This window comes from Cajanus cajan, chromosome 10 (genome assembly GCF_000230855.2).
Source record: "Cajanus cajan strain Asha chromosome 10, NIPB_CcT2T_4, whole genome shotgun sequence".
In the NCBI taxonomy this organism is placed as follows: domain Eukaryota; kingdom Viridiplantae; phylum Streptophyta; class Magnoliopsida; order Fabales; family Fabaceae; genus Cajanus; species Cajanus cajan.
In genome coordinates, this window is record NC_138526.1 from 17,855,742 (window position 1) to 17,874,673 (window position 18,932).

The window sequence follows — 18,932 nt, forward strand, 5'->3', positions numbered from 1 at the left end:
ATAAAAATAATTAAATTTCAAGAATTTTAAATTTCTTGAAATTTTAAAATACCACATCCAAACAAAATATAATGGGAATTGTAATTAGATAATAATATAAAACTTTTTTTCACTCTTAATGTATCACCATTAAACCCAACATATATCTACAATAAAATTATTAACTTTTATAATAATTTATTTTAAAAATCGTATTCATGATGATTTCTAATTTGTTAACTTAAATTATTAAATATATCAATTGTAGAAATTGTTAATCTAATAACACTAAACATTTAACAAGTTGGTGAAATTGGAAGAAAAATATGTTGATGAAACTGTAAGACTTTTATTTTTTGAAAACCTTAATTTATTGGATCAAGCATGTACCGTAATTTTTTAATATTTATTATTAGCATAAAAAGGCACGTGTGTATTTTATATAAAAAAATAATAATAATTAAATATATGTGATTAATTAATAATTAGAGGGTGTAAATAATTTAAGTAGTTATTTAAAGAGGAGTAATGCTACAATAAAAATTATACAAGAATTTGTATAATATTATTTTTGCATCGATTTCTCTTTATCATTTCATTTATTATGAAGAAATATATTATTAATGATGGAGAGAGATTGATTCAAAACTACTATTGTACAAATTTTATTGTACATTACTCATATATTGTTTGATTACTTTAAGGACATAAGATATTTAGTTATGATGATGAAGAAAAGAAATTAAATAAAAAATATTGAAAAAGAAATAATGGTACACATAGGGACAAAATAGTTTAAAAGTTGTGAACACTAAAAAAATATATCATCTTTATTAATAATATAAATTTATAACAAATAATTTTAAAAATTAATTTTAAAATTATAAATATATCACGTATTAAAATAAAATTAATTGATGAAATGTATAATAATAATAATAATAAAATTATATAATTTTCATGACCTAATTACTCATATATAGTTATATACTTTTTTAATATAAGATTTTTTAACTCCCCACATGTGAGGAATTTTCACTTATATAGTTATTAAATTGATAAAACCTACCATGCATTAAAAATAATTACCAACACTTGTGGAGTTCCTTTCAATCATGTTGAAAACAAATTTAAGAATAATCTGAGCCAAGTTGAAAAGGAAATTACGAATAATTTAGTATGCAATTTCTAACCCCAACCTGTAAACTAAAGTCAGGTGGGTACAGTTTCGAGTGTTTGACCCACCCATAGCGATGACAACGGGTGGGTTAGGGACGAGTTTCATGATACCCGTTCTCGTTTTTGCGAGTCAAACTTATCTTCGTTTTCATACCCGTACATGTCGAGTATGTGATTTTCATTTCATCCTCGTCCCCATCGGGTATCGGGTATACCCGTACCCGTCAATTTTTTTATTTTTTATTTTTATAAAAAAATATGATATTTTTAAATTATTTTTTATTATATTATAATTATAATTAAGTTATTTCTCTATCTCATATTATAATAAATAATTACACATAAAAAAATATTAAATTTTTTTAATATAATTAAATTAAAAGTGAATATTAAATTAAAAATAGGAACAGGAACGAGTACGGGTGCGGGTACGGGGCGGGTAAGTACATACCCGTACCCGATTTAAAGTATCGGGTTTTACCCATATCTATACCCATACCTAGTCAAATCGGGTATTTCTTATCAAAGTCGGGACGAGTTCAGGTATTACTTGGAGGTACATGTATATTTGCCATCCCTCCCTACCCACCCACCCACCGTGTACAAGTCTTGTTAGCATTCAAAGCAGAAAATCAAAATGGTTGGAATGAAACCCAAAAAAAAACTAAACCACAAACAAACTTGAGAAAGAAGTGCTTGTGCTGCATGTTTTGACTTCGTCTTCCATCACTCATTCACAGTTTCACTAGCTACGAAGCACAACGTGACCATGACGATCAAAGCATGGAAACCATATGTCACAACCTTATTATATTTAATGAGTCACAGCCGTCTGACAGTGACCCACCAGGAACCTTGTCCTTACTATATTCCAATTTCCAAATCAAACATAGGAAAAAATCAACACCTTGTTTTACCCTTCTGCTTCAAGACCAATAACAACAAGATTAGCAACTGGGTTCGTCTTGTTCTTCTTTGCTATTTCGGGTTTGAAATTTGGGTACCTGAAAAGTTCTCAATTTTAAACATGAGGTTCTAAGGTCAAACAGTTAAATTACCGGTTTTGTTTGCTCATCCTTGCATTTTCTCTAAAGGTTCAGTTCAATTCACCCTCCCTCGGATTATTCATTTATTCTTGTCTGTATATGCTATTTGTATGATTTTCTTTGTTTCTGTATTAAATTGTTAATGCCCTTTTTCTCTAGTTATCTATTGTTGCCCAACTGATTGAGGATCTTCTGTAACTAATGTGTGATGATTGATTTTTCTTTTGCTGCATAAATTTGGTTTTAATAGGCAACATGGAAATCATGGAAGAGAGAAAATTTTCTAAATTGTTGTCGGAGCTGATAGTTTTGGCTGATGAGGTTGCTTCTCTTGCTAAGAACTCTGAAATTGAGGTTGATATTTTTGCTGAGTTTGCCATGTTGGTTGAGAAATTCCCACCAATCTTCAATGACTTGAGGGACAAAAACACGGTCTTGGACAGGCCACCTATACGAAAATCTATGGAATCTCTTGAGAATGAGTTGAGGCGTGCCAAAGCTTTGACGAAAAGCTCCAATTTGAGACAACCAATCAAGCAAATTGAGGAAATAACGCATGATATCGGTCGATCCTTGGGCCTTCTTCTTGTAGCCAGCCTTGAAGTGTCTGCGGATTTCAGAGAAAAGATTGGTACATTGCAAAGGCAATTGATGAATGTAAGATTTGATGCCAGTTTAAGTCTAGCTTCAAGTCCAAAATCAGAGTTGTTAGGCAGTGACATGAAGCTGACAGGAGAAATAGAAGAGGAAATAGTTTATGTTTCTATTGATGATGTTGTTTTGCAACTTAAGACCGGTAATGATGAAGAATTTGCAGTTGCACTTTTGAGACTAAAGGAGTTCATGAGGAGTGAAAGACTGGATGGTGGCTTGATCAATGAGGAAGCAACTATTTCCATTCTTTTCAATCGTCTGGGCTCGTGTAAGGCAGAGAATAGGTTGGCGATCATTCGATTGCTAAGAAGTATTGCTTATGGAAATGATGAGAAAAAGGTAAAGTCCTTAACATAAGGTGATGTTTCTAGTAAATGTTGGTCTAAAATCACTGAACGTAATGGTTGTTTTAGCTTACTTTATAAAGTAGTTTACTGCAGGAGAAGATGGTAGATATTGAGTTTTTATCAGCAGTGGTGAAGTCGCTGACAAGAGATTCAGAAGAGAGGAAGGAAGCAGTGGGGCTGTTGGTAGACCTCTCTGACATTCAGGCAGTTCGACGGCGAATTGGAAGAATTCAAGGGTGCATTGTTATGTTAGTTGCTATACTTAATGGGGATGACCCTGATGCCTCACATGATGCGGCAAAATTGTTGGATATATTGTCTAGTAATACTCAAAATGCACTTCATATGGCCGAGGCTGGCTACTTTAGGCCACTGGTGCAGTATTTGAAAGAAGGTAATACAAGGTTTTCCTTGACTGATACATCATTTTTCTTCTCTACTATTTATATGGACCATCCATTCATGATACTACAAGTAACATGAGGAGTATATATCACTGAGTCCATTATACTTTTATAAATATCCGAGTGGAAGGTGGTTGAAATTGATTGACAGATCGAGTTTCTAGAGAGTAGAAACAGCATAGTTAGCTTTTGGTTTCAACTAAAGCAAACCACTTAACTTATTTATATTATTGGAACATGTAATATTTTGTGTTTGATCCAGAGAAAGTTGTGCTATGGCTATCATAGATGAAAATCACAATGTGTTTATTTAGGATAAATTAATTTACACTAAAATCCAGTAATCTTAATTTGACTGTCCCGCCTATTTTTCTCCAACTGATTTAACAGTTGCCACCCAGAACTGTGCTGTTTTTGGGTTAAGACGTGTCAAATTTGTGTTTTCTTCTATCTAAATGCTATAGGCATGGTAATCCGTAAATAATAAAGTTATTCTTGTATCATGGTTTAAATATGTGTTTGGTTCCTACATGTAACTCATTTTCAATTTGTTCATTATATGAAGAAAGTTTTCAATTTGGTTCTTATACTACAATCATTTTCAAATTCATCCCGACCATTTTACTGCCTTATAAAGTATGGAGTTATGTTACTATATAGTGTTATTATTGTAACCATGGACAGGACCAAATTGGAAAAACAAAAAAAAAAACCTTTTTAGCATATGGATCAAGTTAAAATTGAGTGTTAAGCATGCTAAGATTTAGGGGAAGGGGGTAATCACTTTAATTTCGATTTGTTATTTGTTATGTGTATGGCTGCTAAATCAACAATGATATGAAGGGAACTAAATGATTCTACATTCCCTGTACCTGAATTTGCAATCATGTTATTGTAGGGTCTGACATGAACAAGATCCTAATGGCAACAGCACTTTCTAGGTTGGAGCTCACTGATCACAGCAAACTTTCCCTTGGAGAGGATGGGGCAATTGAGCCCCTGGTCAATATGTTTAGTACTGGGAAACTTGAGTCCAAGTTATCAGCTTTAAATGCACTACAAAATCTGTCTAGCTTGGCAGAAAATGTGCAGCTTTTGATCAGATCCGGTATTGCAGGATCTCTCTTACAACTTCTTTTCTCAGTAACATCTGTGCTCATGACTTTGCGCGAGCCTGCATCAGCTATTCTTGCAAGAATTGCTCAGTCAGAATCCATTCTTGTTAATGAAGATGTGGCTCAACAGATGCTTTCACTTTTGAATCTTTCCAGCCCTATAATTCAAGGTCACCTATTGGAGGCTCTGAATAACATAGCTTCCCATCCTGGTGCGTCCAAAGTGAGAAGCAAAATGAAGGAAAAAGGTGCACTTCAGCTTCTCTTGCCCTTTCTGAAGGAAAACACCACCAAAGTCAGGATTAAGGTGTTGCATTTGCTGTACACTCTCTCTAAAGATCTAACAGATGAGTTGACTGAACATCTGGATGAAACTCATCTTTTCAACATTGTTAATATAGTCTCAACATCAACATCAGAGAGTGAAAAGGCTGCGGCTGTTGGCATACTGAGTAATCTTCCTGCTAGTAATAAAAAAGTGACAGATATACTGAAGAGGGCAAATTTGCTTCCCATTTTAATATCCATTATGTATTCTATCACAGGAAGTAATTCACCCACAACAAATAGATTAGCAGAGAGCATTGCAAGTGTTATTATTCGCTTCACAAATTCCTCTGACAAGAAATTACAACTTCTTTCAGCCGAACACGGGGTGATTCCTTTGCTTGTAAAACTGCTATCAAGTGGTTCACCAATCACAAAATCTAGGGCTGCAATCTCTCTGGCTCAACTATCTCAGAATTCTCTGTCTCTTAGGAAGTCTAGAAAGTCAAGGTGGTTGTGCGTTCCACCGTCAGCGAATGCATATTGTGAAGTTCATGATGGATATTGCTTTGTCAACAGCACATTTTGTTTGGTCAAGGCTGGTGCTGTTTCTCCCCTTATCCAACTGTTGGAAGATACTGAGAAAGAAGTGGTTGAAGCTGCTTTGTGTGCTCTCTCTACTCTTCTGCTAGATGAAATATGGGAAGGTGGTGTCAACTCCATTGCCAAATTGTCAGGTGTGCAGGCTATTATAAAAAGTCTAGAAGTTAGGGATGCAAAGGTTCAAGAAAAAGCAATATGGATGTTGGAGAGAATATTCAAGGTTGCAGAACATAGAGTAAAATATGGAGAATCTGCTCAGGTGGTTCTTATTGATCTTGCCCAGAAGAGTGATTCTAGATTGAAGTCAACAGTTGCAAAAGTATTAGCTGAGCTGGAACTGCTGCAATCTCAATCAAGTTACTTTTGAAACAATGATTTGGTTTTGATCTCCATTCATTTACATTATTTTGGTGTATATGCTTGTATTGTACTACTTTGTTTTGGATGAGCCACATAGTGCCATTTGGTATTTGTAATTTAAAGGTATGTCAGCCATACACACTCCAACACTCTTTTTCTAATACTCTTTATAATTGGCTGAGATTTATTAAAAAATATAAATTTTGTTAGATCCTTCCTCTAAATTGGGAGAGATTTATTAGCTGAGATGCAAGACTCACTAAAATTTTGTAATTTTTAATAAATTTCAGCCAATAACAAAATCTTAGAAAGAGTGTCACTAGCATTTCTTTTATAATTTGTTAGACTAGAAGATAGTAAAAATTTGGTAATGTATCAAAGTTGATTCATTCACTATGTATGAAAGAATATTTTTTTGGAAGGGTCAATTCCTTGAACTGATTTAATAATATCTTGAATGATTAGTTTTAATTTTCGATATAGGAATATCCCGGGTCAAAAAAATATTGTTAATTCATTATTTGAATTACTTTCGGACTTGTTTCTTTATTGATTTTTTGTAACCTGAATACAGTAATATTATTCATGTTCCCTAAACTAATCTTCCTGTTCTTCATTTTTTGTGCAGTACATGGGCTATGCACTATATCTTTTGTATGTTCAAGCAATATGGATAGGGAAAAAAGATTTTCTGAGTGAAACTATTATAGCCAACAATTTTAGAGAGGCATGGCTATATTAATCAATGGGATTTTCTTCCTGAACCCTTCAGTTTTAATACATACACCGATCCAATTTTTTAAATTCCTAGATTACCCTTCACCTCTTATGGAACACCTGTCTTGTATTTTGGATTGCATAACCCAGACCATTTTGGAATGGGAGTTCCGTAACACTACATATAATCCCAGAATGGGTGTTTTGAAACATAATATACCATGGCGGAATGGATGTTCCTGGAACACAATATATCATTTGCTAAACATAAAAGACCATTTCGAAATGGGTTTCTGGAACATAACAAGCCATTACGAAATAGGTGTTCCAAACCAACCATAGTCAGTCTAAATTGCTTAATTTGTAACACCAATCATCAAACAAATAACATATAACGTGCATATATGAATTTCCCTCATCTGTGACACCACGTATTATAGTAGAATACTTAGACTACCAAAAAGAAAAAAATCTAGCTTGTTGATACCTCTTTGTGCATCTTCTCTGTTGACAAAGTTAACAAAGTCAAAACTCTTACTCATGCAATCTTCTGATCAATGGCAACATATAGTATGTAAAGTCTTATAAGTAGAGTCTATGTTGCCATTGTTTAGAAAACTAGCATTAATAGGGGTTTTGTCTTTGTTAACTTAGTCAATAGGTAAGATGCATACATAATGTGTAACATATATACATTTTCATCATCCATGACACCTCGTGTCAATTTAAATGTCTACTTGGTATGGTTATATGCATATATACATGGAGTCACCATCCTCAAATCAATCAAAGTGGTGTAATGGTCTCATTTGCAATCATGTGTTAATATGTAAAGAAATTCCCAATAATGGGGAGGTGCAACAAAGCAAACACATCATCCGGTATGATTGTCATCTTGTAACATCTTGTTTTATAAATAAAATAATTATATTTTCTGACTTAATTAGTTAAATTAATTAGGTTAGTAATATAGTTAAAAAGTTTTTATAAAATAAAATAAAAAATAAAAAGGGTTATGGAAAGAAAAAGGGGGGTTAGGTTGGACCCTTGAACCTAACTTGAAAGCTTATTAAAACAAAAACAAAAAATAAGGGATAGGTCAAGTTTTTCACAGGTCTATTATGAACCCCAAGAGTACTTGCAAAGGAGAATCTAAAAGAAGCGAGTAGTTGTTAAGGCTACAAAAAGCGTGTTATGATATAGAATCACCGCTTAAGGTAAGGAGGAGTGAGGTGAGGATGTTGAATCCGTGAGCATATATAAGGTGTATGATGAGGCAACCCCTAAACCTCTTAGGGTTTTGTTTTGAATTATTGTGGATATATTTGTATGATTCCATTGTTGCCAGTGTTGTGTTGTCTAAGTAAATTCGTGCTTAAATTATGCTTTAATTGGTATGATGGTGAATTGTAATGTTTGTGGTTTAGGGTTATGAGTTTCGGGGTTTTTGAGTTAATGGGATGAACTAGAATGATTTGACAATGTTGTGTTGTTATATGGACACTAATTAATTGTTTTACCGATTAAATTGATAAAAGAGACAACTTGATGTGTGTGGACGGGTTGGAGAGAACCCTGATCATGTAGCTCACAATTTTGTGAGGTGTAGAATCTGGGATATCACTAGGCATGCCTTGATGGCGTTGGGTGAGAGCCTAGTTCTTTGCATTGGTCGTGAAGAGAGTCATGCTAAGCATGGGGACACTAGAGAGGCCCCTAACTTGGTGCAATAGACCCGTGTTGGGCACTTCCGTCTCGTGTCACAGTTTGCACTCACATACCTTCGCGTTGCGTTGTGCCTCCTTTGTGCTTATTGCCTCCACCGCATAACTTTGTCTCTTCTCCGTGCGACTTGCCTTCAACAATGTCGTGCCTCCTTTGTGGGTCGTGGTCTCTCCTTCATGCAACATCTTCCTTAACCTCCGCGATTCTTGCTTGCTTCCTTTTAATAAAACATGCAAATCAAAAACTAGGTCCATAAAATAAAAGGGGAAGAAGAAATAGGAAATGAGAAGGGAGAAGAAGTTAAAAAGTTTTGTGGCCATCAAAAATTGTCTCAAGCAACTATTATGATGAATTCAAGAAAAGAAAATACTACTTTATAATGAAGTTAAAATCATTTTCTTGACATTAAATTTTGAAAATCTTTTTTACTATTTTATGATGAATCTTGTATTGGACATACGATGAACAAGGGTGTAAGAATCTTTTTATAGTTATCCCTAATTCTGATGTTAAAAATACTTGGTTGTTATTATGAGATGAATTTTTTATTCATCATGAGAAAATCTAGTGTATATGAGTTGTTAAGTCAAAAGATGATCTTGAATCCCTTAAAAACTTAGAGTTTTAATGCTAACAAACAAAACATTTTTATAAAGAGAAAATATCCTCAAAAACATCTTTGAAAAACACTTATTAGATGAAGTATAAGATACAAATCGTCTATAAGACATTATAAATTAGACAAAACATAAAGTATGTCTCATATACATTAAATGTTTATTATTTATTGAGATTAATGACAAAAGTTTCTTGAATGCTTCATTCCTTAACAAATCAAACTAAAAGATTATCTCAAAACTTACAAATCTGTCAAAGAGAACAAGATCATACTTTATGTCAAAACAGAAGGCAAGGATTCCTAAAATCATGGAGAAAGTAGATAAAGTCATTGTTGTTGTTGCATTTCATTGACATTACCTTTACAAGCTCTATTTGGTATAAAAAGGTGATAAGTAGTCTCCTTGATCAAATAAGAGATACCATTTTGTGAAATAAATTTAATACTCACTTTAAATGGGTCAAACAGTTACCTACCATCACAAGAAAATATGATGAAAATAGACAAATAAACTTGTGAGTTGGAGTTAAAGTGTTGCAATGGTCATCTTCTTCGAGCTACTATATAAGAAAATTCAAAGATCAAGAAAGATAGAGACACATTTTTACATAATAGATTTTATATAAGAGATACTTTTACATAAAAGATACATCTTTGTACAAAAATATACTCTCTAAAATCTATTCTTTCTTGTAAATTTTCATTGTTGTGTACCGGTTGTATAACATCTAATTGAGAGAAACACAATATTTGTGTAACTTTCAGAATCATTATTATAAGATTGAGCCTAAAGACACTTGTCTGAAAAGGAATACTTGTTTGGAGTCTAGAGAGACTTGTTTGTAAAAGAATACTTGGTTGTTAAGCAAAGAAAGGTTTGTTGTTAAAACAATACTTAGGGTTGAGCAAAAAATGACTTGTTGGAAGAATACTTGTATCTTTATTTGAAGATAATAGAACTCAATCTAGTTTGATTGAGAACTAGACGTAGTCTTGGTGGTTAAGACAAACTGGTACAAAAATACCCAATATTTCATTTGACTACTTTTCGTGTTTCATTTGACTACTCTTCGTATTTCATCTGACTAAAGTTATTACTTTACTATGATAAAATAAATATGTGGGTTTTGATATATATTATTTAACTCCTTTCTAGTATGATAATTTTTAAATACGGTTTTAGTTCCTTAAATTTTGCCTAAATTTGTTTTTAATCCCTTAAAATTTAAAATTATTGTTTTTAGTCCTTGTAATTTTTAAAAATTTGTTTTAACTCCTAGAGTTACAAATAATATATCTAAATGTGACAAACAGACAATTATGTATCATCAACTAGGTTTAATATAATATTTTTACTAACAAAAATACCAGTAAGTAGATTTTATGCAACAATATTTAACAAATTTTCTAACAAAATTTGAATATAAGGATTAAAATAAATTTTTTGAAATTACAAAACTAATTTTTTTTTTAAATTTGAGAGAACTAAAACAAATTAACCTTAAAATAGATAGACTAAAAGCATATTTAAATTATATAATAAATATCTATATTTACATATGTTCACAAAATTTCATATATCATATACAAAATACTTTTCTAATAAACAATCATTATCATCATGCTCAATTAATATTTTTATTCATTTATTACTTTTTTTGTTTTACAAATATATTTTATGGTAATATCATTTTTTAAATATTAAACACATTCCAGAAGAATATCTTTGGGGATTATTTTTCAACTAAAGAGTTTGTAAGACTTTTTAAATTTTTAATTTAATTTTTATTTGTTATACTTATTTATGAATTATATAACTTTGGATCTCTATATTTTAGACGAGAACAATTATATTGTATGAAAATATTTTTAAGGAGATATTCTTGGACATTTTTAAAATTTTTTAAAACTTTTTATCAGATTCAAGTTTTTATTATCATATTTATTTATAAACTAAATTTTAATATTTTAAAATAAATTATAAATAATTAAAAATAATATTATGTTACGATATCTATACTAATATATAAAGGGATACTATTTTTAGTAACTACCTTATTTCCTATTTTTTGGACCATTTTACTCTTTTATTTTAAAAAATTAGAAAAAATATTTTTTTATCAAATTTAAGAACTTAAAACTAATGGATTAATCATAACACCAATTAGATCAATATAATTTTATTATTTAATTTTTATCTATACTAATATATAAAAGTGATACCCAACCATCCTAATTTTCACATTTTTTTGACCATTCTACCCTTTATTTTAAAAGAATTAAATTTTTTTTTAATCAAATTTAAGAACTTAAAATTAATGGATTAATCATAACACTAATTAGATCAATATATTTTTATTATTTAATTTTTATTTTAATTTTATTTTTAATAGAGGCACGAAATATCTCGATTCCACTAGTAAATTATAAATTATTTATCTTAAATCTAAAATATAATTTATATATTTAAAAATATTTATTTAAATAAATATCAAATATAGTATTTATTTATATAATTTATTATAAATTTGTAGTAGTAATTTTCCACTTATATATAATTTATTATGAATTTATAATAATTTTAGTAGTACGGATTAGTGGTAAAAAATTTGAATGATATGTATAATAAAGGGATAACAACCCGATCATGCCTGGCATTAAAAAAATAAAAAAAAATAAAATAGGAGGGTTTTAGAGGCAGGGGTTTTCTCCGACATTACCTTTCTTCTACCCTCATCTTGGCGCCGCTGCATCACACTTGCCCGTGTGTTTGTTTCTTCACCAATCTCTATTCAGTGTTTGGCGCTGTATTCAAAATGTTGCGTAGAAACATCCGTTTGAGAAGAGAGTATTTGTACCGAAAGAGCTTAGAAGGCAAACAACGCTTGCTCTACGAGAAGAAGCGCAAAATCAGAGAAGCTCTTCAAGGTACCTACCTTTTCTTCTCCCTTCCTTTTTCTTATCACACACTCTTTTATTTATTTATTTATTTATTTATTTTGCAGAAGGGAAACCCATACCCACTGAACTCAGAAACGAGGAAGCTGCACTTCGACGCGAAATCGACCTCGAAGATGAAAACACAGCTGGTATCATATTTTCCCCCCTTTTTTCTGTGTGAATTTTGTAATTACTTTGAAGTTGAAGTTTATTATAAACCTTTTGTGAGTTATATCTTTTTGTTTCACTTATTTGTGTCTTTCAATGTGGTTTCGGGGTGGTCTGTGATTGAATTTAGTTCCGAGGACGCATATTGATGATGAGTACGCATATGCTGCGGAGAAAGATCCTAAGATTTTGTTGACCACGTCCAGGGATCCGAGTGCTCCTCTTCAACAGTTTGTGAAGGTTTGCATGCTTTTGTTTGCGTTTGGTGATTGTCTCTTTTGATTCTTTTTGTTTAAATTGTGTTTTGTTTTGTTTGTTTGAGTGGTTTGCAGTTGTTTCGATGTTTATCGTAATCTCCGATTCTTTTGTGTAGGAGTTGAGTATTGTGTTCCCTAATGCGCAGAGAATGAATCGTGGTGGTCAGGTTGGTGTCTTTGCTAGTTTACTGTTCATTATCTTGTCTTTTGCGTGTTTGTGGGGTGAAGATTTGGTCATTTGGTTGTTTATTTGGTTATGTATTTTAGATAACAAAATGTATTTGTAATTAGAAGTAAGAGAAGAACTAGGTGAGGATAAGAAATAAGTGGATGACCAAACCCAACCAAGTGATAGAGTGAAGATGATGACAATCCTATATTGTAGCATATGCAAAGACCCTTGATTTGTCTGGTGTGCTGCTCAAATGGTCAGTGTACTGAAGAGCCTCATGATGAGTTTTCATGTTCTTATTCTTTCCAAAGCCTTTGGCATGTTCTGTAAAAGCACTGGTGAAGTAACTCTGTTGTGCTCAGCAGCTCCAAGAATTTCAATTTAATTATTCCATAAGAAAGTAGGTGCTCAAATAGAATGCTTTGTCCAAACTAGATGCGTACAAGACATCAAATGTATGCTTAAGGGTCTTCCAATGTGATGCTTGCTCTACTCCTCTTGCTTCATGTTAAAGAAATTGATATTACACAGACACAATTGAAGGCATTGCATGATTAATAACTTTACCACTAGGATTTATTATTCTAATTCGTACATTTCTTACATTATAATGTAACTAGTCTATTGTTTGAGATGAAAATAGTTCTCTGTCTTCTTAGCTGTACCTCTTCTAGTGTAGGAATTTCTATATTATTTTTGTGAGTGATCTAGGTGGAATAAATGTCTGCCTCAGCGCATCTCAGCTTCAATTAGTTGCATTCATTGTGAGCCATTTTTCCATATCATGATGTCAGGTGGACTTGTTTTGTGCTTATATGGAGAGGATGCAAAAGAATTTCCTGAATTAGATTTATCTTCAAATATATCCTCTGTTACTGGGTGCAGTTTAAAACATATGTTCATATATGTTTGACAATAATTTATTTAGTTGTGTGGCACAAACTTCACTTGAGTATTGTAATCTTCAATCATTTTTTTTTTTCATATGGTCAAAATCTTTTCTTTGTTTGTTCAATACTTTGTTGATTAAGCATGATTATATATATAGCTGAAATATAATTACTTATTAATTCTAGGCACCTTGAACTAATTGACTAGAATTCTGCTAATGCGTAACAGTCTTTTGTCTACCCTAGTATTTATATATATGCAATTTTCCTTGCATTTCAGGTTATATCAGAGATTATAGAATCTTGTCGTGCACATGACTATACAGATGTTGTTTTAGTTCATGAACATCGTGGTGTCCCAGACGGTCTAATTGTTTGTCATCTACCATTTGGTCCAACTGCATATTTTGGATTACTCAATGTGGTAAGTATCAGTCTTACAGTGTTCCTTGTTGATTTTAGGGGAAATATGCTAATTTCATGTTTCTTGTAGGTTACAAGGCATGAAATTAAAGACAGGAAAGCCATTGGAACAATGCCTGAGGCTTATCCACATCTGATTCTTGATAATTTCTCAACCAAGGTATTCATAATTCAGTATGAGCTTTATTATCTTATTATGTACTAAATTTCACTGGTAATGGTCTGTTGCCTTCATCAATGGACCTGCTGATAACTACTACAGGTCATGAAGTACCATTGGCTTGTATCTAAATTCTTTGATGTTATGATTAGGGTTCAAAATGTTTTTTGAAGTATTTAAATGAGGATGTAAAATTAACTTATATAGGCTGTATCTTGATTTCATGTTGCAGACTAAAGCATTGTAAAAACTTTATTTAAAGATGTTACTAGGTGGATATTTAATTCCACTGTTGACATGTTGATTGTAAATCTCAGTATTTTTAAAAAGCAATGGCTAACCAGGAGCCAGTCCTCTGGCAAATCTGGTCTGGTTCTTGAAACCAGGATGATATGAAATGAACTGGGTTTAGCAAAGGAGAATGTGTTTCTAATGGCTCAAGTGTGCTAATGTACAAACTGGTTGTGGTTTGACTATTTGGCAGGGGTTAGGTTGTGGTTTGAGCATTTGACAGGTTAATCAAATTTTAAATTTCTTATCTCCCTCGGAAGTGCTGACAGTTGCATTAATTAAGTGATTGCAGAAATGGGAATGTTGTGGTGCATGAGTGGATATATGAGAGTAATAGACACGATCTTATACCAATAGAGAGAATAGAAGTTACATCATTGAGAAAAGGATGATAGAAGCATGCCCAAAATGCTGTGTTGTAATTTCCAAAATGTTGGGAGCAGTACTTTGATGGGTAGTCCAATCCATTGTTAGGCTTACTTGGCCAGCAGTTGAGTGGTAAGGGTAGGATGGGAATTGAAGGGAGAGGAAGCAGTTAGGAGGGGGCATAACTGAAAAAGACTCATGACAATTGATGAGTGGGGAGAGAAATGAAAACAATTCTAGTAGGGAGGTGGGGTGGTTGAGAGGGGGGATTCTGTTATTGGAAATGTGTGAGGTCAGGCTGAGATAAAGGTGTCCTTTCTCACAAAGAGTGTTATTTTATTGTAGTTTATTTATTTCTATTCATCTTGCAAGGAAGGAGCCTCTTACCATTCCCTCATTATTTTCAGTTTGCCTATACTTCCTGAGCTATGTTGTATTGAGTTGAGAATTTATCCTGTGTGAGAGAATTTTCTCATTATGAGTACCAGTTACCCTCTATTTATCTAGTATTTGTTGGGTCTTATAATACTTGAACTTGAGCCTGAGCTGAGAGTGTGTGCTGCCAATCACTTGAGTACTAGTCTGTGTAACTAATATAGCTGAATTTTTTAATTACATCCCTTGTACTTGTGGGTCTTTGAAATAAGAAATTGTATAACTGAGATTTGAATTCAGTTCAATTCAGAAAATGAAAGCTGTTCAATTACTGGGCTATTAGTGATATCTGAATTTTGATCACTAAAGTTATTTCTCATAATATATTGCATCCTTTTTTCTTTGAAAAAAGTTAGAGTCTGCCAAGAACCAGTTACATTGAAAGCATTGGTAATTCATGATTCATATAGGAATATAGGATCATAATCTGTTTGCACTTTGCAGTTACCTTTTTTGGTATTCTTTTCTCTTATTTCCTGACTCCCGAGTATCTGTTTTAGAAAATATGCTCTGGCAAACTCAACTTTAACAAAAGTAATTATTAATAATTACACTGCTCTGTATGCTGACTGCTCATCTTGTTTGGAATTTCTTTTGGACATTAAACAGTTAGGTGACAGGACAGCAAACATTCTCAAGCATCTTTTTCCAGTGCCAAAACCAGACACAAAACGTATTGTCACTTTTTCCAACCAGTCTGACTATATCTCATTCAGGTTGGGTCAATGTATCTTGTTTTGTGCATCTAAGCTTCTTTACAATTACTTGTTCAAGTTCTAAATACTGTAGCTGGTTAGAGTATGTTTGCTTCATTTGAAATTGTGTCTATTACATACAGGCATCATATTTATGAAAAGCATGGGGGCCCTAAATCTTTAGAGCTGAAAGAAATTGGTCCACGATTTGAGTTACGACTTTATCAGGTATGTATCACAATTAAGCTCATTATCCTTGTGAAAGGATTATCTTCCAGTTGGAAGGAAATAATTAACTACATGCTACTAAAATTAATAAATAAATTTCAATTTCTTTATGATTTGACGCATTGTTGCAACTAGGGTTTAAGATTTTGCATAATTTTGTGATTATTTTACACGAGTTATGATATATTTTCAGTCTATCATCATCATTATGCATATTGTTCATAAACTTAATGTTGATTTCATTTCATTATAATTTGTTTTCATTTAAACATCATGGTATTGTGACCTCTAATTTTTGTAGATCATGAATGCAATGTATCTGCTTGACAAAATCTAGACTAATTCAATCGGTATCTCTTTAAATTGTGATCAAGCATTGTTTTTTAAATTTTTGGCACCCAGTGGTGAACCATAGCTGCTTAAAGTGGATATTTTGCATCCTAACTTACAAGATTAAATAGGATCATAGGTACAGAGTCTATTTGGATATAAGTTTAAAAGTGTTTTTAAGAGTTTCTCTATTGGAAAATATTCTTTATTTCTAATAAAGAAATTCTTAAAAGCACTTATAACTTGTATACAAACAGGCTCACAGTAGTTCTTACGATAGTTTTATTTCTTTTATTATTGTTGCATTCATTGCTTTACCTTAAACTCTAGTCTTCTTCCTGATTTGATTGTCATTGAAATGAGACCGAGCTAGTCCTGATACCACAACTCTGTTCAACAAGTGATTCGTTACTCATTTTCTTCAATGATTTTGTTGCAGATAAAATTGGGAACGGTGGATCAAGCTGAAGCTCAAATAGAATGGGTCATTAGACCTTACATGAACACGACCAAAAGGCGGAAATTTCTTAGTAATTGATGCAGGCATAATAATTTTATAGAGATGTTTATGCTGCTAAACTACACTAAGTTCCCATCACTGCCTGTACTTCAAGGATTTGTTTAGTTTATTAAGCTGATGAAAGTTAAAAATTTTGGATTGAAATTATACACCCGAGTCTCTGACACAACAAAATTATGAGCAATGAAAAAGAAAATGTACTTCTTGCTTACTTTTGGGTGAATTTTTATAACACTCTTAGCTTTAATTTTGGGTGAATGTTTTTAACACTTATGATTTAGAATGCAATTTTTATACATGTGTTGTTATATCATGTATTGAGCTTGATAGGACAGGATGGAAATACTGTATTTTCACTGCTAAACCCTGAACCCTATAGGGGGGAAAGAAGATAGATGGAAATACTATATTTTCACTGCTAGTTTGAGGAGATAAATAAGAAAGTTATTTTTTCGAGTTTCACAAGAAAACATTTCTGGAAAATAGGAATGAGATGGGAAGAAAATTATTATTATATATATATATATAATTCTTTTTTCTTTCATTCATCTTAATAAGTGGAGATAAGTTTTTTTCACTTATTATTTTTCAAATAACATAACTTTTCTATTTTATCTTCTGTTTCATTATTTTTTTTAGTTTTTTATTTTTTATTTATTTAAATAATCCAAACAAAGCATAAATGTTGTGTCAACATTATTGTCCACTGATATGTTTTTTATTATTAAAAAATGACATGCAAAGTATCACAATAGTGCCAAAGATGACAACTAGGTTGGGACCTCAGTTTCTATCCCAGCTAGGTCCACTGATTTTGTATCGAAAGAGTTAATAAATGTCTGATTTGTTTTTTTTGGTGTATAAAGACGGCAAGACTAGAATTTAGAATTTTGTGCGTCATTCAAACTTTCTTTTCATTAAGTTGATTCTAGTGCTTATTGAATGTATGATGAATAAAAAATAGAAATGTGATATTACATCCACCCGGATCAAATTTGGTTATTTGAACGTGGAACCGGAGTGCATGTGTTACAGTAATTATCTACTGTTAACAATAATCAAATGTCATGAGTTTTCTCTTTTCATATACCTTGGTATTTTTGCTTTTTACTGTTATGGGCTTTTATATTTTTTACTGTGAGATTTTTTCTCTATTTTACAAGCTGATGTGGCTGGGTAGAAGATTCTAGATTGCATGGGCAGGGTGTAATACTCGTGCATATTATTAGATGTGCTGCCAAGTGGAAGGAATGAAATGATTCACTTTTGAAAAATTATTCTCTCTCTTCTAACTAATTCTCTGCTACGCAATACGGGTTCTTTGCACCGAGCTCTATTCCTTCATTGGGGCTCCTGTTTAGAACTAAGGATTTTTACCGGTTCTCCCTAAAAATCCAAATCCTGTCACAATTGGTATTCAGAGCTTTGACCTGGTATTTTGAAAATGGCCGCTGCCACCCGCAACCAAATTGCCATTGCCGACCTTGAGAAGAAAGTCGATGACAAGCATGCAGAAATCAATGCTCGGCTGGAACAAATGAGTGTGAGCATGGAGGAAATTAGGAGTCTCTTGTGTACGCAAGCATCACAGAATCAAAATGAAGCTTCTTCGATCATCAAAAACAACAACTCCTTTTCTGAAAATATTAAATCGAGTCACCACTCATACTCCACGAGAATATCAAAGGTTGAATTTCCGAGGTTCGACGGAAAAAGGATGAAAGAGTGGTTGTATAAATGTGACCAATTTTTCATGTTGGATGGTACTCCTGCAGAATCCAAAGTTCGCCTAGCATCCATCCATTTAGATGGAATCGCCCTTCAGTGGCACTTGAATTACATGAGGAATAAGTTTGATATATACCCACCATGGCAGCAATATGTAACAGATGTAACCATGCGATTTGGAGAGATCTATGACGACCCACTTTCTTCATTGATTCAAGTGAAACAAACCGGTACAATTCAAGATTATGTTGATGAGTTTGAGTTGGCTTTGACTTAGGTATCTTTGCTGCCTGAACACTCTGAGTATTTTCTTA

At 32.4% G+C, this 18,932-nt stretch overlaps 2 protein-coding genes across 3 annotated transcripts; both read left to right on the forward strand.

Moving 5' to 3' along the window:
* The first annotated feature begins 1,775 nt into the window (after positions 1-1,775).
* On the forward strand, positions 1,776-8,208 carry LOC109805896 (U-box domain-containing protein 44). 2 transcript variants are annotated; one of them, XM_020368175.3, is made up of 4 exons: positions 1,776-2,252; positions 2,455-3,197; positions 3,299-3,599; positions 4,508-8,208. In XM_020368175.3, exons 2-4 carry the CDS (start codon positions 2,460-2,462, stop codon positions 5,959-5,961), a joined length of 2,493 nt encoding a protein of 830 aa, XP_020223764.2. In that variant the 5' UTR covers positions 1,776-2,252; positions 2,455-2,459; the 3' UTR covers positions 5,962-8,208. The 2 variants fall into 2 exon arrangements, with proteins under 2 accessions (XP_020223764.2, XP_082921699.1); XM_083065573.1 differs by having other exon boundaries at positions 1,776-2,116.
* A 3,473-nt stretch (positions 8,209-11,681) lies between these two features.
* Positions 11,682-17,101, forward strand: IMP4 (Ribosomal RNA processing Brix domain protein). Its single transcript, XM_020368800.3, has 9 exons — positions 11,682-11,943; positions 12,021-12,104; positions 12,254-12,363; positions 12,497-12,547; positions 13,723-13,866; positions 13,936-14,025; positions 15,727-15,833; positions 15,956-16,040; positions 16,810-17,101. The coding sequence occupies exons 1-9, from the start codon at positions 11,832-11,834 to the stop codon at positions 16,906-16,908; spliced, it is 882 nt and encodes a 293-aa protein (XP_020224389.1). The 5' UTR covers positions 11,682-11,831; the 3' UTR covers positions 16,909-17,101.
* Positions 17,102-18,932: the final 1,831 nt, after the last annotated feature.